Below are 25,314 nucleotides of genomic sequence, written 5' to 3' on the forward strand. Positions count from 1 at the left end.
TTGATTTTAAAGTACTTAGCCAAATTCAGTATCTCAGAAATAAATAGCTTAATTTCTGTTATTATAACTAAGATATAAGTTTAATGATTTAAATTTATCAATGGGTAAATTATTTAATATTTTCCAATCTCTTGTTTATAAAAATCCATAATTTGTATTTTCTTTACTATAACATACGAGTATTTGTTCCTATTTCAGAGACTTTTGAAGATAATTCTAGTTTCATTTACAAGTATAGACACAGAACTGAAGGAGATGAGCTTTCTGTCTCACCAACATATGGAGATTTAATTGAGATGGGTAAAACGCCAAAAGAAGGGGAGCAGACGACAGAGAAAAAATACTCATTATTGCATGAAAATCGAACAGATTTTGCAGAGAACAGACTTCGCTATATATTTGTCACATTATCTGGAAGCGGATGGCAGATATTTGTGCTAGTGACAATAGTTGTTTCCTTTACACTAAGCACCTCACTCTTCACATTTTGCGAACCTGAAGAAAGACCATTGTCTCTTCGCATTATACTGGGCTTATTTTCAATGGTGTTTGCTGTTGATGTCTTGTTCGAAATTTGGTTAAAGTTTTCTACAGATTCTCGTAGAACTTTGAACCTTATGGAGCCTGATACTTGCCGTGTAGTTATCGATGGGATCTTAGCATTGCCGTACGCAATGTTTTTTTTTATCGGACTAAATCTACCGAATGTTTATGCAATAATACCGCTTGTATTCACGATACGTTTGTATCGACTATTGGAATATTTTTACATCAGCTCCTCCCAGGCAGGACGGAATCAGTGGTCCGCTTTTATTTTTCAATATCTTGTACTATTTTTAACGTTCGTTCATTTGAATACATGCATATGGTATTTGATGTCATACAAAGAGTTTGATGTGAAAAATATTCGTAAATCTTGGTCTATTTCTATTGGATTATCGTATTTGCCAACTGAAACGAAACTTGATTGGTACCTCGTGTCTCTCTATTGGTCTGTTATGCTTATATCGACCAATGCTCTCGGAGACATTTACCCAGAAACTACAACGGAGAGAACAGCCGCAATTATAGCGAATTTACTGGGATTTTTCTTAACTTCCATTGTGTTTGTTGGTTCCTTGACATCGCAGTTTATTACCATTACAACAAGACGATCAAATTATGTCAGACAGTTACGCAAAATTCAAAATCATCTAGACTTGATAAAAATGGACACGGATGTAACAAAACGAATTTTGGGGTAAACAATATACTTATCACAATTTACCGTTATGGTTGGATGTAGTAAGTATATAATTATTTAAATTAAAATTATACCGATGTGTAAATACTTTTCAGCTATTATGAAGATCTTTGGTATCAAAAGTCGGGTGTATTTAAGCCGCAATTCTTACGATTGCTTCCATCACCACTGCGAATGGAAATATGCTATGACCTGAACTACGTACCCCTTTACAGTTCATTAATATTCAGAAACCTTCCGGAGCCTTTTCTAAGAAGACTATCGGTTTCTATGAGTCATCGCTTTTATTTACCAGGCGATATTATCGTTAAACAGAATGAAAATAAGAACCACATGGTAAGAACCACCAGTTTCTCATGGGGTTATGAACTTACTTTAATTAGCTATAAATTAATTAAATATAAATTTGTACCTCACATTGAAGGTGTGCATCACTAGCGGAGTGCTGGAGTTTCTTTCCGATGAAGATGACGAAAGCCCCATAATATCGTTTGGACGAGGCACCTGCTTCGGTGAAATCGCGCTTGTCTATAATGTTCCTGGTAAGAAAAAATACACAATCACTAATTAACGTACTGTATAGAAGCAAAGTTGTAAAAGAAAAAGCTGTAGTCCTTATCTGGTATTATTTACTCAGCAAGGTCCACTATTAAAGCGGCAACATACGTCGAATGCCAAGTACTCGACAAAACGGAGTTTATCAAATTGATGATCACGTATCCAAACATAGCGAAGCAGATAAGAGAAGAAATAAATGAGAGGATCTGTAGATGCGTTGTCAGAAAGTCGAAGCAGGAAGCGCAAGAAACATTCACTCTTAACGTTTATGGATCTAAAAGCCGGAAGAAAGCAAGCATTAAGTGTCTGAAGGAAAAACTGAGATACTTACAAGGTTGGACTGTTTAATATTACACTCACGAGCAATGAAAAAGTCACAGTGATATATGGAACGTCAATGGCAGGTGGAACTTTTTCATTGCTCGTGAGTAATATAAGTATTTTTTATTTTTTTACCAGGGCAAGTTGATATCGATCAAGTAACAAAGGAAGATCAACTCGATGAGAACTGTATAGACCTCTACGTTCTTTCTGAGCATGTTAAAAAGAAAAACGAACCATTCACTTGTTTAAACTCCGACTTTCCATTGATTCTACACTATGATTGTTATGTCGTAAAAATATGGGAAGCCACCATGCTAATACTTACTGGCTTCATTTGCATCGTGTATCCATACCGCATTGCACTAATTAAAAACAACTCAGGTTTTAAACTGCCCCACGAAATAATTGTGTCTGTTTTATTGATAACTAATATTGTGATAACTTGTTGCACTGCGATAAAAACAAAGAAAAAGTACCTGAGAAGTTGGAAGAAAATACTCAATTACCGATTGAACACGTTGGGCTTTTTCTTAGACCTAACAGCGATTGTACCGTTTGAGTGTTTAGTGACGATACAGAGGAGCGGTGGGTTTCATGATAATCATAGATCCAGTCTATATTACCTATGCAAAGCGGTGAAATTATGTCTCGTATGGAGATTGTCAAGCTTCTTTGAAGATTTGGAGAAGAAGTTGCTACGAAACACTATATTAGTTAAGGTACGAATGTAATATAGGTACATATGAATATTTGCAATTATTTAGTCACAACTTTACAACTTAAAATAGAACCGCCCGCTTCTCGTTATTCGTTCAGCGTGGAAAGAGAATAATCTGCCCAAAATGCACATTACATAAATTGTAATATCAAAACAAGTGAGCGCTAGTGGCGTTTCCATTACATAGTTAAACTTTTCTATTTATTTCAGATTATAAAGTACTGTGTCTACCTGAGTTTGTTATGCTACTGGTGCGGAATTATTCTTTACATGGAATCCTGCTTTGTGCGACGCTGCTCTGAAAACTCTTGGTTTGAAAGGGTTCTAATCTGGGAACACCGATCGCATAAAACTGACCAAGTGTAAGTACGAATTTAAACAAAAATCTATGTTAATATTTTTTTAGCTCTCGAGCCTACTCTAAACAATCCAGTTGTCTGACGAAAATAATTATATAGGTATAGTTGTAAAATGACGACCGAATGGCGTAGTGGTTAGTGACCTGACTACTGAGCCGATGGTCCCGGGTTCGATTCCCGGCTGGGGCAGATATTTGTTTAAACACAGATATTTGTTCTCGGGTCTTGGATGTGCCCGTTAAATACCCCGCAAGGGAGTACATTAGTACAAGGCGTGAGTGCGTGTGTGTGTAGAATGAATAAGTAACTATACATGAGATGAAAAAATAATCCAATGAGAAAAATATAAGGTAACAGTGTTTTATTTTTTCAGCGCTCACGGAACGTCATATCCATGCCTTACAGCTGTGTACTTTGCATCATCAATACTTTTGTCTTTGGGCTTTGGTGATTTGACTCCTGCAGATCAGTATGACATGGCTTTAGTGGCATTTCTGAGCGTCTACGGAGTTCTTCTACTGGGTTATTGCGTGGCGGAATTCTCTTCTGTAATCACTCATTGGTCCAGGTACGACCGTTCGTTATGTAAATATCTATTTACTTATATCAACGAACTAAACGGATACAGAGCTAGAGCTAGAACAAGACCATTTTTTCAATGTTGTTTGAAGTAGAACGTGGAGTAATTACAAAGGTCCTGCTTACAACGTTGAAAAAAAGCTGTTGTTCTAGCTCCAAGCGTTCGTATGATGTATGTAAATCGGCTGCAACATTATAATTGTGCAACTTATATGCCACTGATCTAGTGACGTATTACATTCGCAGAACAAAGACAGCATTCTTAGAAATCATCATAACCATCGAAAAGTTTATGACGGAGAACAATATGCATAGAACTATAAAACGAAGAATATTGAACTTCTATGATCTTCAGTGGCAATACAATTTGGTAAATAGATAACTGACATAGATTTTACTGCCAGTTGCATTTTGTCAGAATGCAACTTGTTATGTGCCAAAGTTGTATGATATATATTAACTGTCAGCTATCGATAGATAGATTATTGAAACTGGCAGCAGTTCTTATTGCCATTATAAAATGTAGTTAACTACCTAGTCATACTAGCTATTGTTAAATTTCAGTTTGTTTTAAATTATTTACCAAGTAATACACCGTATTCTTATAGGGTGCTGAATTGACCGGTGATAATTGGCTAGAGCAGCGTGTGATTCCGGAGGAGCTACGGAAGAAGGTGTTATTTCAAGCTCGCTTCAAAGCCTTGACTTCCATAAGGTTCTTCCAAGTGAAGAACAAGGCATATATTCACACGTTAGCAGAAAGTAAGTTCATCTTTATCTATGCTTTGACAAACAAATTACAACTTAAGGTACTGAAACCTGACTGAAGTTGACTGTGTACCTAAACTTTTATATATATTTTCGCCATTCCTTTATAAGTGTCCCAGTAGTGGTGGTTTTTATTTTATCGTTTCACAATTTACTGACTAACAGTTTATACTTTTCAGAGGCTAGGGACATCATTCTTCCACCGGGAGAGATCGTTTTCTACGGTGGGACTGTTTCAAGAGATTTGTACATAATAGAAAGTGGTTTCTGTTTGATAACTTCAAAATCTTTGGGACATAAGAATACTGAAAGAATCGTAGGACCTGGCAACCACTTGGGGTTACTAGTGCTGCTTTATGGAGTGCCCGCTGTAAAAACTGTTATTACGTTGACCCATTGCAAAGTAAGTTCAATATACATTCCTTAACTATTGGTGAGATCATTTATCACTAGATTTTAGGCACAAAAGCCCTTAACTTGTACCCCTTTAGTTCTGATGTAATAGAGTGCAGGGCAATCCAGCATAACTAGTAAGAAGAAACCACAAAGATGACCCATTAACCAAGCATACACATTAACAGAATGATCTGAAACATTATTTTTATTTGTTCGAAACGTGACTGGATCTAAAGTTGCCATTGATCCAAATCAACATAATTTTTCCAATATTTACAGCTAATAACAATAGGATATGCGGCGTACACGTCAACATTGAGCTTGTACCCGGAGATGCGAGAGCACGATGGTCTGCTGAGTCCCGCAGAACTGCAGAGGATCGAGGTCCTAGCCAAGGAAGAGTACGTGGAAAAAAACACATTTTACAAACATCTGGAAGCTAAGAAGGTCAAGATCACCAGCCTTTTTCAAGAGTTTTTGGACAGTAAGTGATTGAAGTTTCAAATGGTCAATCGTACATTTTTGTACATTTTACTTCATTGAATGGTAGGAGAGGTGCTGCTACGCAGACTGCACGGGCCGGGATTCAAACCTAAGGGTGCTTACATAGAGAGACTGGGTTCCCTATATCTACCCGTACCGGTAACCTGTTTATCTTTCTGCGAGTGCGCTAGATCATTTCCCGGTTTTAAATCTGTCAGTGAGCGCTACCTAATCAAGTTACCGGTACGGGTAGATACAGGGAACCCGATTCTTTATGTAAGCACCCTAAGACTCCCAGCACTACAGTCAGCGAATCTTTAATAATAACTGCAACCTCCGGCAGCTTTACCACAAAAAAACATAACTGCCTCAATTCAATCAAATTATTTAAAATTTACAGATTCATTCATAAACGTGAAAAAAGATTACCAGAGAAGCAAAGAGAGCAAAGAGAGTTATTCAGATTCCTTCAAGGATTTCAAATTTCTGAAGGGAATAGCCAGTCACATTTTAGTGCCTGTCGCAATACGACCAGATGGAACGTTCTTGAAGATTTGGACCTTCATGCGCATTTCAGCTGCATATCTTATATGTTTATTAGTGCCTGTAAGTTTATGATACGCTTTTGTATTATTGGTTGATTAGGTACAATTTTTAGCTATTGCACTATGAATAACCTAATCATCATGTCCCAAGTCGAGACAATAAATGATATTTTTTTTTTTCAATCTGCTGGTTACATTTATGAAAGCAAGTATATTACTTCTACGTACTGAATATCCACATGAGAGTGATATTTGAATGCTATAGACTAGAGATGATTAAGACAATAACTATTACTTCAGTTAATACCAATAATTGTTACTTCAGCTTGCCTTCATTGCAATTTTTGCAGACTATTGTAGCAATGGACCCAGTCGGAAATGTTTTAAAAGGAATAATTTTGACCCTTGAGATTATTTGTTACGTAGATATTTTCATAAGGCTGCATGTTGCATATTATGGACCACAGAACCAGCTGATATACCACCCCTACAAGACTGCAAAGCACTACTTAAAGGTTAGATCAAAGATGCAATTAAATCACTTACAGCTGAAGGAATCAGCAAAATGTCAATCATCAGATAAAACTTATCTGGCTATTGAAAAATCCGCCCTGACTTCGTTTTTAAATATAGCTCATCACAAACAAATAATTCATCTTTACAATAATAACATTAGTGCGTGCATAATATAATTTGTTAGGCATTTAAGAGGAGACTATACCATCGCGATTCTAGCGAAATAGGTATTTAGGAAAACATTTGCTATCGCTTGTACTCTCATGCCCCGGGCACGGGTGCGATAGAGATGCACTGCAGCTCGCGACTGACAATAGGCACTTTTCTTGATGAAACTCTGGTTTCGGAAGAAAACGTTTTACACTATCTAAATATCAACCAATCTCTTTGATTTTGATGTCAATCGCTTCAGCATAATATTTTATAGATTTATACTTAGCATTCGCTTTAAAAAAAATACATTGTTATTGTTCAACAAACGGTTTGATTCAAGTTTTTATCACAAAAATTATGATATTTGAGGTGCCTATAAGTTTGAATCTATAGAAAATTTAGAAAAAAGGAAAAGCTATAAACCTAGTAATTCCTTGTGTCAATAACATACTAAAAATCATGGAGATTATATAATATTTAGAAGTAGTAAAACGTTTTTGTATGGACGAGCAAGTGGTATACTTCCCTCTTAAGGCAGCGTTTTCTATCTTCTTATTTCGTGACGTCACTCCACTGATTTGATAACGATTTTTCAGGGATCCTTCATCATAGACCTGTTGACATCCTTCCCGTGGTACATGGTACACAAGTATTTCCTTCCAAGTAGAAACGCGGATTATTCTATGAAGGAGCACTTGATAACTGTGCACATGTACCAATGCATATTCAGAATGTTCAGCGTGACACAGATTTATAAACTGTTCCAAGCGTTTGCTGCCGACTCAATAGCTGCTTTGAAAAGGGTAATGGAACATCTTAGCGTATTTCACGTGAATGTTTGCACATGCACATATAGAGAACTCTGCTGCGAATCAGCCAATGCTGTCGCAGACAGCCGTACCTAAATTAGGCACAGTAGATAAGTCCTCGGGGAGGTTTAAACACCCTACAACGGAACAAAAATAACAGCATATAGCTATTAATAAATCTTGAATAACTCTTCGAGGGTTGCATATTTATGATGTTTCCCTAATCCCTATAAGCACACAGCTTATGAAAACCGCCCTTTATCAAAATAAGAAACTATAAAATAAATTTATTTTTCAGACATACCTCATGAGCGTGCTACAATTCTTCCTATTGACATTGTTTTTTCTGAATTTCTACACATCCGTCCTATTAACGTTAACGTGCCGCTATGTTCAAGCTACAGACAAACACGATTTTGTGGATAAGGTTTCCAATTTGTCCCTAAGTGGGCAGTATATGTTTGCTGATTACAATCCGGAAGGCAATATGATTTGTAAACTTGGTAAATCCTTAATATATTTTCAGTTTAATTTTATTAACTTTATTTATGTTCTATTAAGAGTATACCAAAGTTGTTCATCACATCCACACAACAAAGTTGAAATCACGTACGAATATAATATTTAAAGTCAATTTAATAACTCCGATTGCTGCTCCTCAGTCTCCATAGATTTTACTCTCAAATCTACACTCCATCCCACATCTCTAGGCTCATGGATAGACGCAGCAGGTCTCATCAAGGGCACAGTGATATCACCGGGCAGGGTGTACCTCCTGGCCACGTACTGGACCGCGTCGTGCCTCAGCGGAGCCGGCTTCGGTGACATCACACCACAAGACACCACCCACACCATACTGGCTCTTTGTCTGATGTGCCACGGTGTTTTGTTCTTTGGGTACGTTGATGTAGTGCAGTTATTCGTTTGGGGGTTTTATAGCTATCTTCTAGTTTCTTGTGAGTTATCGGAGCTATGGTGTGAACTCTTGAAGAATAATAACAGGTTTTTTCATTCAGAGCCTCGGTTACACCGATAACAAAGCATTTCTTTTGTGACGTCACAATTATGTCTGCGCTTTCTTAAATTTTCACACCTTTACAAATAAATCAATAATATAATTGCACACACTATTTCTTGCACACGTTTCCTCTATTTGCTTTTGGTTAAAATTTAATGTCTGAAACTAGGTACATGTTTACTTTCTGCATTTTACTTTAAAAAAGAATAAACTAAAACTGTCTGACTAAATAAATAATAAGACGTGTAGATGAATGTTAACTAATGTTGATATAATGTTTCATCAACCCGTTCTGTATTAATTTCAAATGCAAATGCAACTTTTATCGTTTATGGAAATTTATAAGTTAAGTATTAAGTACTTATTTTTATTACATAAAGATATTGGCCATGACTTAGGCCGATTAAGAGACCAGTAAAATCGGCCAGTAATAACTCCCTACATTACTGTAATAAGGCAAATACGTATGTAAGTACTCAATTATAAGTGTAAACTGACTGGTATACCAACTACCATCATCGTCGTTACTGAATGGATTGATGTAAAGAGATACGTACATTTAGAAGACCTGCTACTATAGCACTAACGACACATTAGCAATTAACAATCCATAAGGCCCGGGTCTCCTATTTACGCCGTAGGTCGCGACCAGCGTCACGCCGTAGGCCGCGTCACGATGCTCACTATAGAAATGTACTGATGCGGTCTCCCTCACACGCCGACGTTGGCGCGTAGACGCCGTAGGTAGGCCGTAGGACGTTGATCGAAACGTTCACGCCAAAGTCGGACGCCGCATATAGCATAAAATAGGAGACCCAGGCCTAAGCAGCGTTGGTCGCCTGTCATACATCTGTCAGATCCATACAATTTACGTTACATTTAACAAGCGACAGACACTGCTTATGGATTGATAATTGCTAATATACGGTGGTGGTAATTCCACTGGACTTTGAGTTAAGCCTTGTATTCTATGATACATTATGATTTATAAAACCTTTACAAAAGATGCATAATAAGAATGCCCTCAGATACGTGTACGCGCGTATAGCGTCCCAGAAGGCGACGGCCGACCAGGTGGCCACGAGGTTCCAGGAGAAGCTGAAACACTTCCTCATCTTCATGAGGAGGGAGGGCGTGCCGGTGGCGCTGAAGAGGAACCTGATAGACTACTGGAGGTACCAGTGGAAACGCACTGGCGGGTGGTCGGTAAGTAGTACCATTTATAAAATGTCGACACGACACCAAAATAATAACACCAATGTTTTAACATTTAATTTTAAGTTTTAACAAAATATTTTCGTTTTTGTTGGTAATATTCTCAAGCGCTGTTAAACTTCGCAGTATTCCAGACGGCGTCATTAACCTAGTCTTATCCGTATTTATAATTTTTATTTGTTTATTAAATTTAGTAGTTTGGTGCTATGGTTAGGTACTGGAACTTTATCTTTGCTGGCGCGTGTATAACTAACCTATTGATTCACTCATAAAGAATGGGATATCGTTCGTTAGCCTAAAGACATAAGAGAAGTAGCCGTTAGTGGTTTGATGAGGAAAACCGAAATTTGCCTTTAGGGTAGCCATAATATATTATGTATAGCCATACCTATATACCTGCGTTTATGTCTACTTGGAGCGTTCGTGAGTGGCGGACTTTAGAAGTCTTACGCCCAGCAATAAACGTGCTTTGGATGATAATAATAACTCAAGTACATAATGCAAGGTGTTATTTTACCATCGGAATAATACAACAATATACCATGACATGTAACTGTGTAGCTGTAGGCGAATAGTGGGTAGACATACTAAGACATGTTGAGATATTTTATAACACAATATTATTCATCAATTACAATGCGTAGGCATGTTGCAGACGTATAAACTGGGTTATAATTATAATAGGTTACATTTGAATACTCAAAGCTTTTAAACATATTGAAACATAAGGTATAAGATCTCCTACTCTAGACTAATATTGTCGCAAGCTATAAGCTTAGGCTAAAAGGATGCCCCATCAATGATTTGTAATAGTATCTGTTACAAAATAAAGTAGTAAATTACTTAGGGCTGATTTTTCAATAGTCAGATAAGTGTTATCTGAGGAATAAAATTGTTGCTGTCACATCTGTATGTTCGTATTAGACAGTGACAGCTACAATTTTATTCTTCAGATAACACTTATCAGCAGGGCGATCACGAAAAACAGAGCTAACGTATAGAATCGAATGCGAGTGTGACAACTGTCAATTTTATAGGTAAAAAGTGCTCGAAAGTGCTGTCAAGTTGACACTAGTCGCACTCGCATTCGATTTTATATTTTCGTGATCGCCCTGCTGGCCATAGAAAAAACAGCCCTTATTACGAAAAAAATATTAGGGGTGTCGATAGCTACAATAAATAAGTATTTATATCCTTACAGCATCAATCTATTCTGGGAAAATTGCATGCAAATCTCAACGAAGATGCGGTATTGTACATGTATGAGAGGACCCTGCAAGAAATACCACTGTTCGAAGGAGTCGAAACATCATTCTTCCGGGCATTCGCGAAGGAACTCAAAGAGCTATACTTTCAAAAGGGATACGTGGTCATGAGATCTAATGAAGTCATTGAAACAATGTATATCATTTATCGTGGGAAGGTAAAAATCGGGTCTTTAAGCATAAAATTATAAATCATGATTCAGGTAAAGGTTAAGATGGTGAACCTACTGATAAGTGGAGAGTTCAGAGTTCGATGCTCGGTTGAGGCTCATATATTTTATGTGTTACTAGCCCAAAGATAAGAAAGGAAATCTGACAACCCATGAAGGGAGTGTTTTAGTTAAAGATTAACCAACAAAACTATTCAAACAGGTGGACATAACATCAGAGGACAACGAAGTGGAGGCGTGTATGGGCCCAGGCGGAATATTCGGGAACATACGCGGAGTGAACCGATACCTGACCATGTCTCATGTCACTGCTTCGAGAAACATCGACTTGCTGGCTATTGACGGAAGCAAGTTCTATACGCTTTTGAAAGTTAGTAAAGAGCTAAACAATGTTATCTATCAGTAAGCTGCTAGTAAGCTTAAGTAGCAGTGAGCTGGTCACTTCTATCGAAGAACCGATAACCGATGGGGTAAACGTGTTTTGGAGTGGAGACCACGATTAGGAAAACGTAGTGTAGGACGCCCTTCGGCTAGATAGGGTGGCGATGTGCGAAAGGTGGCTGGTAATTATTGGATGCGAAAAGCTATAAGCAGAGGCCTGCTTTAGGAGAGGCTACGTCCAGCAGAGGACTGCTATAGGCTGATGATGATTAAACTATTTAGTTGCAGCAATATCTAATGATTGATCGAGTTTTTAACAGTAGCTTTTGACACTTTTACATATCTTGAACTTTACTTTACGTCCATAAAATCTACTTTACTTACCTATATTTACGGTTTCGCAGAGCTATCCATCAGTTTTAAGAAAGGTTAAGAGGTCAATTGAAAATGCCAGGAAGGATTACGTGATACCAACGATTTCGGAACCATCATTTTCTGAAGTAAGATATAAGAAATATTGCAATCGAATTTATCTATCTACTGCCGATCACAGGCTAGTATCAAACAAACCCTGTTGACGAGAGTTTTTTTTTTTGCTTTACTTAATAATTTAATTGTGTAAATTATATTTGGTCATCTAGGTACTACTTAATGCTTTTATTTCAGCCATTGCCGTCGGTAAAAGAAGAAGCAATAAGTGACGAAGAAGCCACTATCGATGATGAACAAAACGCAACGGTTAGTGTGTTTAAGTGACTAAGAATATACCTACAGAAACCGTGGGGCTTAGCGATTGGTCAAGGGGATTTATGTGGGCAGATAATGGTTATTTGACTATGACCAATGAAAATATAATACTAGGTAGATCGATCATATGAAGGCCATCCTCCCGCGCACGACATTTATCTTATAAATGTCTAAGATGTATTAGAGTAGGCATTACAGCGAAGGTTCTATGTTCCAACCCAAGTAACATTTCATTCGAGCTTAGGTTGTAAGAAATGCCTTTAGGTTTTATAAGGGTTGTGAAAAGGTTAATGCTTTGCTATCTGGTCATATTGAGTACTTGAGAATGATTACTAAGTCCTAAAACTAATTGTTTATTAATACAACCTTGTAGCTGCTGATAAGAGTTTATATTAACGTTATTTTAACATGTATTTCAGGAGCATATAGTTCTAGGATCTTATAGTTGTCGTAGACTCCTGATTTACTTCTAGAAAAGCTAGCATTAATGCTAAAGTGAGAGCTTAAGGTTAAATTTTTAACCTTGATACAACCATAAAGTTATGGAATATTTAAATTACTTATAAGTATTTTTTAAAACCTATCTTAAACCTTTAGGTTGATAAGAGTTGTCTAGGCAAACAAATTAGGACTACTTGGTGAAAACCAAAAGCATTAAGCACTGGCTATGAGCTAAAGGCATGATTTAAGTCCTACAAGAATATTTTAAAGCTTTAGAGGCATCCTCAAAATATGTTTAATGCTTATGAGTAATTTCCTAACGGCCGCCATATTTTTTCACTGAAATAAAAAAAAAAATTACCAAAAAGATACATTTTAATTAATAAGGGAAAATTCAGTAGCGTTTCCTATACTATTCCAAATATATGTTTTTTTATATAGACAGTACTTTTATTTCTAATATAAATTTACACCAAACATAAAATTTTATCTATTTTTTATAATTAAAATATCTTCAAATTTATCATTTACAAAAGGCCCGTCACTTATACAGAACTATTATCCGAAAGTATCACAATAAAGTGCTAGTCGCACAAGGTTTTCATATTTCCTGACTTCAGCCTAACTACTTACTATATTTTGTATTAATACAACACTTACAAGTTAGCCATTTTGAGTCTTGGAAAGTGTCAGGTAATGGCGCCATTTATTATAATTATTATAAAATCTTACACAGAAACATTTTAAGACCCGAGAGTCCTGGGAAGGCATTACAAATATCCATCAAATGTGTTTCAAGTTATAGTAGAGTTACATCCAGGACTAATTTAGAACTTAAAAGCTGTCTTCCAAGGTTATGTTAACGTTAAATTAAGGTTGTGAAGGTTTTATTTAGGTTCTGTGTAAGTTGTTCAAAAGGTTCTGGGTTTGAGCTATAGGTTTTGCTGTAGCTCTCAGAAAGGTTCTAAAACGTGGGCCCTTTTTGCACTCAGGAGGTTAATATAAGGTTAATATAAGGTTATCGAGCCTTCTAAGTCTCACGAGTTGATTTCCATACAAAGGTTCTAGAACCTTTTCAAAACCTTTTTAAAACCAAAAATGTTACTTGGGAAGTCACTTTACATAATCCCATACTGGATGTCAGGAAGGTAAGACTTGGTAAGGACTTCAGCCCACATTTTAGGAGCAGCCTTCCTTGTCTTCTTTGATGTTATGGAAAATCACTGAAGTCTTCCACGTGCAACTGGAAAGTACTTAGCTACTTAGGTAGGCCAACCATAATAATAATATGACTACGGGAAAAAAATAACGGGAGCGGCTGTTAGTACAAACTACTTCGATACAAGTAAAGAATCCGTTATCATATCAGAAAGAGCTAAGATTAACACTGACATCATAAATACTCTCATAAACATAAATTTTCACTTTCTAATGATTTTTCAGAACACTGATCGAAGCAATGGAGAAGATTCCCACGGCTCTAAGTCAATAACTTCACACAATATCCGTTACATACCCGTGCAATGGTTACTATTTAAACCTCATAGGTGAGTGAAATTATGGCATACTTGGTAGGTATACTTTGATGATGATAGCTATCGACGCGATAATAACGTGTAAAATTTTGATGGAAGACCAAGGAATTTTGTGGATGACAGGTTCAATTAGATAAGAGGTAACAGAGTCAATGGGAAATGTACGAAAAAATTCGAAAACGCTCATATTTTTTCTGATGATTGGAATAACCCTCCTGACCTCCGTAGAATCCCCGTTTAGTGAAACTTTAAATGTTTTTATTTTTATAAAATTACTAACGCATAGAAAAAATCTGAGATTTTTTAGGATGATACGGAGGGTTATTCCTATCATCAGAAAAATTATGAGCGTTGTCGAATTTTTTCGGACATTGCCCATTAGAATACCTATAGGTTAAACAGAGGACATGACCCACTATAAGTAAGCGTCTACCTATCGATATCGTTCGTATCGGACCAAACATTTTTTCATAAATGTATGGAGAAACGCGGCGGCGGCGTCGCCAATGCCTATGAAGTGGACGCACTTGTTTGAATTTCTATACAAAGAATACTGAATGCGATGCGTCCGTTGCGTGCGATTCCGATAGGCAGCGTTTATACCTTAAATAAAACCTGACCTATTAGCACTAATTTTCATCGTGAACGTGAAGTAGAATTCATCAAGCAATTTTGTATGAAAATATGAACAGCGCCCCTGGCGGTTGGTAACAGAACTAAAATTTCCCTACAAAATTCAACGAGTAATTTCACGTCACGTTCACGATGATAATTCATGCTAAGGGGTCTGAATAGATATTATACATAACGCTGAAGGGCTAGTACGGGGCGCATTTAAGACGTGACAAAAGTTCTCTGTCGCGCTCGCTCTTGAGGCTGCACGATGTGAGTGAGCGCGATGAAAAACTTATGTCATATTTTAAATGCGCCCCGTACTACTAGCCCAGACCGCAATGGCTACCTAAATATTTACTAGATGCTTCAAAATACAATGAGTGCCATGGTAATTTGGATATTTTCAGGTGGTTTAGAAGCAGTATACTGCCAGATTCGTATCCATACATATTTCTAGGTAAGCTAAAGCGTTGCTTGCCATGTGACTTTGCTAATGAATGATACATCCAATTCTAAACTTGATGGAGCTCGGAGTCTATACAACATACTCCCACTTGCAAATATACATAGTTTCTTCATGAAACTGTGCCAATTATTGCATTGCATTTAAGTAAGCGATAGCTTGGATTTATGGTATTCGCAATATACCCAAATGAATGTCTAAAATTATATACCTACGTCTTGGTCTATAATTAATTATTATATACTCACACCTAAAAGTTACACAAAATTACTAAATGTATGTATTTTTTTCAGAATATCTCAGTCTAATAATCGCATTCGCTGATTTTATTATCCTCGTATACCAGATAGCGTTTCAATCGCTTACGTTCTTTTTCATTATTTGCGTTACTTTTGATGTATTTTTCATATTTAAATTATTTTTGGATGTACATTGCGGTTACATCAATCGATATGGAGACTATGTGTTGCATCCGAAGAAAATTAGGAAAATGTAAGTTCCACTGTTGTGATTCTACCTACTTATTAATATACTTACCTACATACTTACGTTACAACTGGTTCTAGAATACGACTATAGTTATCTCATTAGGTATTTCCAGGCATTGATAAAAAGGAAAATTTATTCTACCTAAACCTCAGCGCTCTCTAATCACGGCATTGAATTACCCAGTCTTACTTACATCATAAATGACCTCATCTTCATAATCATAATGCTTTAAACTTTAAAGGTTTTTCTCCAAGAAGTACCTTCGCCGACGAGACTTCCTATCAAACCTGCACGTCAGCTACCTAGCATTTGCCTTGAACCTCCAACCTGCAATGCAGCTGTTACTATTCTCATACCTCCGAGGTCCCCAGCTGTTCAGGATTACATACCTGTTCACGTACCAACGCTCGAACAGCAGAAGTCTGGATATCGGGTCAACTAGTTTGCTGTTCAAGCTTGGGTAAGAAATGCGAACAATCTACAAGTTGTATTTAAGGTTTTCTCCAAGGTTTATTTATTAGGAGGTTAATTAACTTACCTAATAGTTTTCAACATTGTTGTCCTACATTATTTTTTCAAAAGCTCTATGCGAGGACCACCGTCTATGGGATGTAAGGATCTGCATGAGTGCGAGCTTTTTCTCCGTTCGAGTTCGAGTAAATGGGCGTGAGTGTCGCCACCTAGCGGTATACGCATTGCACTAGCTCTGTGACACCAGCAGATTGTAAAAGAATGGAGCTAACTTATGTGGCATTAGTCGTAGGGCTTTTATAAATATACCATTTTAAATAAGTAATACACATAACTACATATGCTCACGACTGTAATCTCCGAAGGGGTAGTCAGTGGTGCGAGTCACCCGCTTTTCGTTGTACATTTGTACCCACGTGATAGATCGCCGTTTTTGAATTAGTACAATGCAAGTTGTCGGGTAAGTGGGCAACCCGACTGTCAGATATTTTCAAGCTGCCCGAAGGCCTCTGACAAGGCTTAACGACTGCTGCCGAAGCAGCAACCGGGACCCACGGCTTAACGTGCCGTCCGAAGCACGGAAGCGTCCAGAATAGAACCACTCAGCCAGGTGTTGCTTAACCTCAGTGATCAGCTACGATCACTGAAGCCAACTCGACTACGGACGCTTCAAATTTAAATAAGTAATAGGTATTTATTAAATATGTTTGCAGTAAAATCGGAATGTGGGCGGCTATCCTATCGCATGTGAATGCTTGTTTATTCTTCAAACTGTCATGTCTGACGCCAGTGCAATGCACTTCATCCAACTGGATGACGAAAACAGAACTGAACCTGCAAACCGACTATGCTGAGGTAATTTCAAATTAATAATTTAGACCTCCGTCCCGTTTCCGTTTCCGGTGACGAAAGTGTAAACACGTATCACAGAGAGCTCTGCAGATATTTACAAATAACAGTGAAAAAAGTGACAAGTCGAGCACATAATACTTCAAAACATATTATAAACAAAACCAACTTAATGCCCAAATAATCATTCGAAGTGGAAGTGCTATATTTGTGTGATTACAAACAAAAATATTCTAACCGGCATAACCTCAAAATTTAACACAACAAGTAGTGCCAACTTAACCATTCAAAATATTCAAACTACAAACTGTCAGTGACATTTGACACTGACATCTGAAAGTGATAATTGGCACTGACATCTGACACTGACAGCCATAGACACTCAAGGAAGTGTTGCCACAACAAAAATATTACCCAAGTGTTGCCAACATATTTCATCAATATACCCAATAAAAATGGAAAAACAAATGGAATTGTTACTCTGCAAAATAAATGAAAAGTTTAATGAACAAACAAAAACACTAACAACGGAAATAACGAAAAATGTAATGGAGGCCTTAGACGAAAAGCTGAAAATTCTGAGGGAAGAAAATAATGATCTTAAGACCAAAGTTAATAGTCTGGAACAGAAAATCACATATTACGAAAAGGAAAAACGAAGAAATAACTTGGTTTTCTTCGGGATCGATGGGAAAGGAAAGACAGAACTGGAGTTGGTCGATTGTATAAAAGAAATTGTAGTGGAATCGGGAACGCATTTAGATAGCCAAGAGATAAGTAATGTACAAAGAATTGGAAAGCAATCGGAAAAGATTCAGCCAATGATAGTATCTCTAACCACAACTTGGAAAAAACATCTGATCTTGAAAAACAAGCGCAATCTCCCCACAAATGTGTATGTCAAAGAAGACTTCCCTAAGGAAGTTCTCGAAATACGTAAACAGCTACAGCCAAAAGTGGAAGAAGAAAGGAAAAATGGAAATATAGCGTTCATAAAGTACGATAAACTGATTGTAAAAAAACCGGGGACCATTTACCGCGAAAAAAGGAAGAGAGAGATAACAAAATCACCAACCACCCCGTCCCAGAAAAAACTAAACACGGAAAGTACAATTAAAGTAAAAGCATCTCAAAACTCAGAAAGGGAAGTAATAAAACCAAGCATTCTAGCATATGTTTCACGCGACAGATCAAACTCAACGCCAGAGCCCCCAAAAAACAAGTAAAGGCCGTCTCCGACCGGAAACGACAACATGGAAAAACATTAACAAACACAAGCATCAGAAAAACTCCAATAAACTGTCTCCCAAGCCGGCTGGTCACCGTGGGAGAACTAGACCAACACCCCCCATCCACCGAAAAAGAAAAGATTAATATTTTATCATTAAACGTTAGAACATTAATGAAAAAAGAAAGACTCGTTGAACTTGAAGAAGCCTTGAAACCAATAAACTGGGATGTTATAGGGCTTTCAGAGGTTCGTAGGGAAGGTGAAGAAATAGTAGAACTACCTAACATGATTTTCCACTACTTTGGCGAAACGAAAGGCAAATACGGAGTTGGTTTCTGCATCAACAAGAACCTCAAAAATAACATCATTAAGATAAAAGGCATATCTGAAAGAATAGCAGTACTCACTCTCAAAACAACAGAAAAAGAACAACTCGATATAATCCAATGCTATGCTCCCACCGAAGAAGCAAAAGAAGAGGAAAAAAAATCATTCTATGACGAGTTAAACAACTGCATTGTAAAAGAAACTTCGAACAAAAACATTGTCATTATGGGCGACTTCAACGCCAGAATCGGAAAGAGAAAAGAACATGAAGAATACAATATTGGATTATTCTCAACAAATACCAGGAATACAAACGGTGAAAAACTTATAGAATTCGCCCAAGAAAATAACCTTAGAGTTTTAAACACATTTTTTAAAAAACGCCCGCATCGAAAATGGACTTGGATCTCACCAGACTCTAAAACAAAAGCAGAAATAGATTTCTTTCTTTCAAAGAATGTAGAAAGATGCACTGACGTTGATGTAATTAACAATTTTAATTTCTTCTCTGACCACCGAGTAATACGCTGTCAATTACTACTGAACTTTAAAAGAAACAGGAAGGCTATGCATCCAGATCACAAATCTATTTGTTACACAAGCGAAACTCACAACGAACTCTTCAACGAAAATTTAAAATCAATTACTGAAAAACTTAAATGTTGCCATAGCACTCAAGAGAAATATAATACGGTAACGGAAGAAATAAAGCTAGCAGCCCAAAAACTACCTAATATCAAGAACACAAAACTTTGCCTAACACAGGAAACGTTGGAAAAAATTGAAGAAAGGAGTACAATCTCAAAACAAATTAACAGAAATAAAGACCAAAATAATTACCTCAAAGAACTAAACAAAACGACAAAAAGGTTAATCCGACGAGACATAAGAAAATATGAAAATATGTGCATAAGTCACTTCCTGGAAAAATCATGCTCTATTGTGAAACTAGAAAGACATCTTAAAACTGAAAGAAACTGGATTCCAAATGTAAAACCAATTGATAAATCTAAAGTCTACAAAAGGAAAAACATAGTCCAAGCGGCGACAGAGTTCTACTCAAAACTTTATTCAAACGAAATAATTCAACCAAATATCGAAATTCCAACTATAATAAATTCAGATGCCCTACCTGACATCACTGTCTTTGAAATTGAAAACGCTATCGACTCTCTTCAAAATGGCAAGTCAAGTGGCACAGATAAAATAAATGCAGAGTTGCTCAAGATTGGTAAAAATTCACTGCTCCAACCGTTGGCGGACATATTTAACGAAATTCTACATAATCAGGAAATACCAGAACAGTGGCTTATTTCGACGATAATTCTCCTTCTTAAAAAGGGCAATGCGGATGACATCAATAACTATCGTCCTATCAGCATTCTTTCGACGATCTACAAAGTATTCTCCAAAATAATATTGATAAGGATCACACATTGCCTAGATGAACAACAGCCTCCAGAGCAAGCCGGCTTCAGAAGAGGATATAGCACTACCGACCACCTTCATACCATGCAACAATTGATAGAAAAAACAAACGAATATAAACTACCGCTCTTTATCGCATTTATTGACTTCCAGAAGGCATTCGATTCTATAAACCACCAATACGTTTGGCAAGCACTACTTAAAGATGGAGTAGATATTAGATACATAAATACTATTAAAAAAATATACGAACTTAGCTCAGCTAGAATAAAACTGGACCAATTAGGATCAGCGTTTAGTATAGACAATGGAGTTAAACAAGGAGACTGCATGTCCCCCAAACTTTTTAACTCTGTTCTAGAACATGTGTTTAGAACATTGAACTGGGAGAGTATGGGAGTAAACATTAATGGCAAATACTTATCAAATATCCGTTTCGCTGATGACATTGCCCTGTTCGGAAACACAGAAAAAGAACTGCAACAAATGATCAAGGAACTAAACATCAAATGCAAAGAAGTTGGACTACAGTTAAATATATCGAAAACAAAGGTGATGACAAATACAAGCGAACCTATACACATATCCGTCGAAAACTTAGAACTACAACAAGTCGAAACCTTTATCTATCTAGGCAAAACAGTTTCGTTCAAAAATCAAGACAATGAAGAAATAACCAGAAGAATAAATAATGGATGGAAAAGATTTTGGAGCCTAAAACACATATTTAAAAACAAACAAATTCTTATGAAATTAAAGGCCAAAGTCTTTGACTCCTGTATACTACCAGTCTTAACATACGGAGCACAAACATGGGCGCTGACGAAGAACAACATTAAAAGGTTAAAGATAACTCAACGCAAAATGGAAAGAAGCATATTAAACAAAAAACTAATAGAAAAAACACAGAACACAGAGCTTAGAAAATTAACCAAAGTAACAGATGTGATTCGACATGCCAAAAAACTGAAGTGGAAATGGGCTGGCCATATCATGAGGCAAACTGATGGAAGATGGACAAAGGAGCTGACTGAGTGGTGTCCCCGATACTCGACCCGGGGCGTGGGCCGCCCGGCCACGCGCTGGCGCGACGAGCTGGCGGGCTTCACTGGAGCAGGGGAATGCTGGACACGATGCACCGCCAACAAACTTACCTGGAAGAAAATGGGGGAGGCCTTTGCCCAGCAATGGGATGACCTATAAAATACTTAGATTTTAGGTATACATAGTTCAAGTGCATGCATACACATAAATATATTATTATGATATACAAATAAATACTACTGAATTATATAAATAAATTTAATAATTATAATATTGAATTATATAAAACTAAACTTAAACAATTACCATTAATATTAATAATGCATGAATTGTGTTACTTTAAACATAATTAAATATTAATTTGAATGTTACATTATAGGAGGCTTATAATAAATAAATAAATAAATAAATAAAAAATTTAGACCTCCGTCAAAATAATATATGTTCTGAAATCTTTCAAAGGCTGAATAGATTCTGTTGGAACATTCTAGAATAGTTTACCTTTAAAAAGGATCCACATCTAAATGTTTTTTTCAAACCAACCATAAGCATCCCTTTCGAAGCTACAAAGTCACACAAACATAAAATCCTAATCTTATGAAAGCACTCTTTTTCTCCAAGACACAAAGTCAATATTAGCGCCATCTATAATATTTACTATGAACTTTTATTTCAGCAAGATTACTTTGCACTGTACATGGCGTCTTTATGGTATATGGTCAACTTGATAACCATAACCGGGACAGGCGATGTTACCGCACAAAACGACTTCGAAATTATCGAAACAATTATCATTATAATCGTTATCAAGTTTAGTACAGGTAAATAAGAAGCATAATATTTGTTAGACTACTGCTTACTTTATGCAACCAAACCAAGAATACAATGGAAATAATCATACTTCAATAACAAGATTTCTTGTCTGTAAGTATGTATTGTATATTACCTGTGTTTAAAACAAAGGGTAGAAGGCGATCTCATTTAAATAAAATACGCTTAGGGCCTGTTTCACAATGACTGGTTAGTGGCTACCTGTAAGATAAAACACATGCTGTCACTGTCAAAAAAATAATAACAAAGAGTGACAGCATGTATTTTATCTCACAGGTAGCCCTAACCAGACATTGTGAAACGGGGCCTTAGAATTCTTATAAGGAGTTGTGATACTCAAAATAAATGTTTTTAGCATACAAAGTGGCGCCCCTAGCGGACTTTTGGTACAACTTTTTAAGACGAGGAAAACGGAATTCGCCAGCAAAACACAACTTACCATCACAAAAACTTACCAACATACATAAATCTAATAAGAACATTGTACCTCAACAGGTCTCTTAATATCGGAAATGTCAGCCATGATCACAGCTCACTCATCCTCTCGCATAGAATACGACTACGGAATAAACGAGTTGCGAGACGGCTTGCGAGATATGAACCTCAGCGACCACCAGATGACCAAGATGTGGGACTATGTGAGGGAACTGTGGAGCCGGCAGTTGGGGAAACAGGTTGGTATCTTTCGTTTATACACAGATCTTTCCCTTTTTCCTATGTACAATTTCTCTCCCTCGAGGAAGTCTGGAAGAAATGTGGTATTGAAACGACTGGCTTTGAGGTTTTATTGGCTTTTATTACAAAATAAATCCAAATAAGTACACGTCTTTCGTCTTTCAATCTTCTTCCTTTTTCACACTCTGTCATTCCCCACCATAGATACTTCCTTCCTCTTGCGTTCCAAACCCCACAGAAATTACTCTTTTTTCAGAATTTTGAATCTAACAGACATAAACATCCCTCGGAAAATCAGTAACAACAATCCTTTAACTTGTCTAACATTATTATCATTATCAATATCAGTCCAGTCAAAGCTTATGACACTTGTGAGGAAGATATTTCTTTCATATCCAACACTTTTAAGTGTCCTAAGTGGATGAACAATTTTTTTTTTTTTTGGCCTTGTTATTTTGTATATGTATTTCTTTTTTTTAAGTCTGTATTTTTTCTTTTTGTTGTTGTTGCTGTCTATGTGTCGAATAAATGTTTCTTTATCTTTCTTTTATCTTTAACAAACAATATAGAATTTTGAATCTAACATACATAAACATACCCCCGGAAAATCAGCAAAACCAATACTTTAACTCGTAAAACATTACTATCATTATCAGCCCAGTCACAGCTTATCTGGAAGACATTTCTTTCATATCAAACACTATTACAGCCCATTCACACCACGACGATTCGTGTTCTTTGAGGATTCATTATCATTACGTATATCAACCCAGCATTTTCTAAAGCCTAACCTTATCGGCACTATCTAAACCCTAAATAGCTGAGGGAAGCGTATTTCTTAAAACCTAGAGTGCCAAGCGAAGCGAGGCAGCGCAAACCTAACCGGGATTCTCTAAAGCGTAAGGAGCCGAGCAAAGAAGCGAGGCCATACATCTCAATCCTGCATACCCTATAGCTTAGAGAACCTGTAGTTTCAATCTTCTACGTTCTTTTTATACAAAAACCAACCATCTAACCTCCTCATTCATTCCCAGATACCCGACCTCGTAACCGAGCTCCCCTTCACCTACCACTGGCAGCTCATGCAGGCAGCCTACGGGTCGCACATCAACTCGTGCGTGATATTCGCGGGCGCGGCGCCGCAGCTCCGGCGCACGCTGGCCTCGCGGCTAAGACACTGCGTGTACTTTCCAGATGACTGCATCGCGCAGTGCGGCCGCGCCGACCGCTGTCTGTACTTCATACATCGCGGGGAGGTAGTTTTGCTATACAATTGTAGGTGGCGCCACATTCTCATAATGAACTCCTAGGTCACCCACTTTCGGCTGAGGCTGATAAGTGTTATCTGATGGCTGGCTGAGCTGAAATCAAGGGGATATGTACAAAGGTTCCACTCGAGATAGCCACGTATAGGAACTTCACCCCCTATGAAAATAGAATAGAATAGAAGTGTTATCTGAAGAATAAAATAGTTACTGTCATTGCCTAATACAAACATTCAGATGTGACAGCAACAATTTTATTCTTCAGTTAACACTTATCTGACTATTTACTCGTAAAAATCAGAACTTACTCTACTACTTTTGCAACAACCTGTTGATAGCGGAGTGAAACGACGCAATACAAACCTAACCGGTATTTTCCTAACAGTAAAGAGCGTAAAAGCCATACATCTCAGCCCTGCATTCCCTAAAGCTTGGAGAGCCAAGCGAAGCAAGGCCATACAAACTTACCCACATTTTTTAAATTTAAATAGCTGAGCAGCAAAGAGAGGAAGTACCAATAAAAACTGGCATTTCCAAAAACCCTTAGGAGGCAAGCGAAGCGATGCCAGACACATAAAATCCAAATTTCCGAAAACCTGGAGAACCGAGCGAATCCAGACAAAACAAACCAAACCGGCAATTTCTGAAACTTAAATAAACCATTTAAAATCAAATAAGTAACCTAAAAGAATATAATTACAAGATAATATCAAAATTCAATTAAATTTTAAAATTCAATTTACTAGAAATACATAGAAGAAGAAATTTGTAGGTGGCGCCACATTCGACATTCAAAATGGTGCCGAAAATTTACGTAGCAACTTTAATTAAAGCCAACGAACTCTGCTTACAGAGTTACTACTTATAGTGTCACAAGCCTTAATCTACACTTCATTACAGGTGGAGGTTTTGACAGTGCACCCAAACTTGACAGAATCAGTATACGACGTTCTCGGGCCTGAAGACAGTTTTGGCATAGCTCAAGTAGGTGGCATACTACTATCAACGCTTTATCAGTACTACCTATAAAGTGTACATAATGAGTAATAACTATGATATAATTATCTAGACACCATAGTAACTGCGGTGATGTCAGTAGACATTACGAAATTAAGACTTTTTCCGAAAAATTCAACGGCTTATTCGTTTTTCAATATTATATTACAGGGACTATTTGTGGGTGTCCCACATCACTTTACATTCCGTGCTAGAACGGTTGTGGACATCGTCTATCTAAAACTGGACCATTGGAAATATCTACTGGACTTTTATCCGAAATCTGCGAAAATCATACAGCGCAAAGTTGAAAATGTTTACCTCGCAACTTAGACAAAGATAGATTTTAACTCTACCTCTGTATGTATAAGTATTTTAGTGATTAATATTTATTGGTTGTTAGTGTC

General features: G+C 37.0%; 1 protein-coding gene across 1 annotated transcript; it reads left to right on the top strand.

Moving 5' to 3' along the window:
- On the top strand, window positions 1-25,311 carry LOC105390668. Its single transcript, XM_048621812.1, has 32 exons — window positions 1-104; window positions 199-1,240; window positions 1,339-1,579; window positions 1,668-1,785; window positions 1,881-2,135; window positions 2,261-2,844; window positions 3,054-3,205; window positions 3,576-3,770; window positions 4,028-4,151; window positions 4,390-4,543; window positions 4,729-4,952; window positions 5,225-5,429; window positions 5,829-6,034; window positions 6,324-6,488; window positions 7,239-7,445; window positions 7,750-7,954; window positions 8,162-8,348; window positions 9,498-9,675; window positions 10,886-11,107; window positions 11,322-11,489; window positions 11,905-12,000; window positions 12,167-12,238; window positions 13,994-14,235; window positions 15,246-15,295; window positions 15,595-15,793; window positions 16,032-16,250; window positions 16,975-17,116; window positions 21,817-21,961; window positions 22,467-22,645; window positions 23,681-23,902; window positions 24,812-24,895; window positions 25,079-25,311. Exons 1-32 carry the CDS (start codon window positions 101-103, stop codon window positions 25,238-25,240), a joined length of 6,648 nt encoding a protein of 2,215 aa, XP_048477769.1. The 5' UTR covers window positions 1-100; the 3' UTR covers window positions 25,241-25,311.
- The last annotated feature ends 3 nt before the right edge of the window (window positions 25,312-25,314 follow it).

Source organism: Plutella xylostella, chromosome 6 (genome assembly GCF_932276165.1).
Source record: "Plutella xylostella chromosome 6, ilPluXylo3.1, whole genome shotgun sequence".
Lineage (NCBI taxonomy): Eukaryota > Metazoa > Arthropoda > Insecta > Lepidoptera > Plutellidae > Plutella > Plutella xylostella.

Bases quoted from the DNA above. Each gene is read 5' to 3' on its own strand.
- LOC105390668 (XM_048621812.1), top strand. The intron at 6,035-6,323 runs GTAAGTTTATGA...CAATTTTTGCAG, and splicing joins TTATATGTTTATTAGTGCCT to ACTATTGTAGCAATGGACCC. The intron at 7,446-7,749 runs GTAATGGAACAT...TTTATTTTTCAG, and splicing joins CAATAGCTGCTTTGAAAAGG to ACATACCTCATGAGCGTGCT.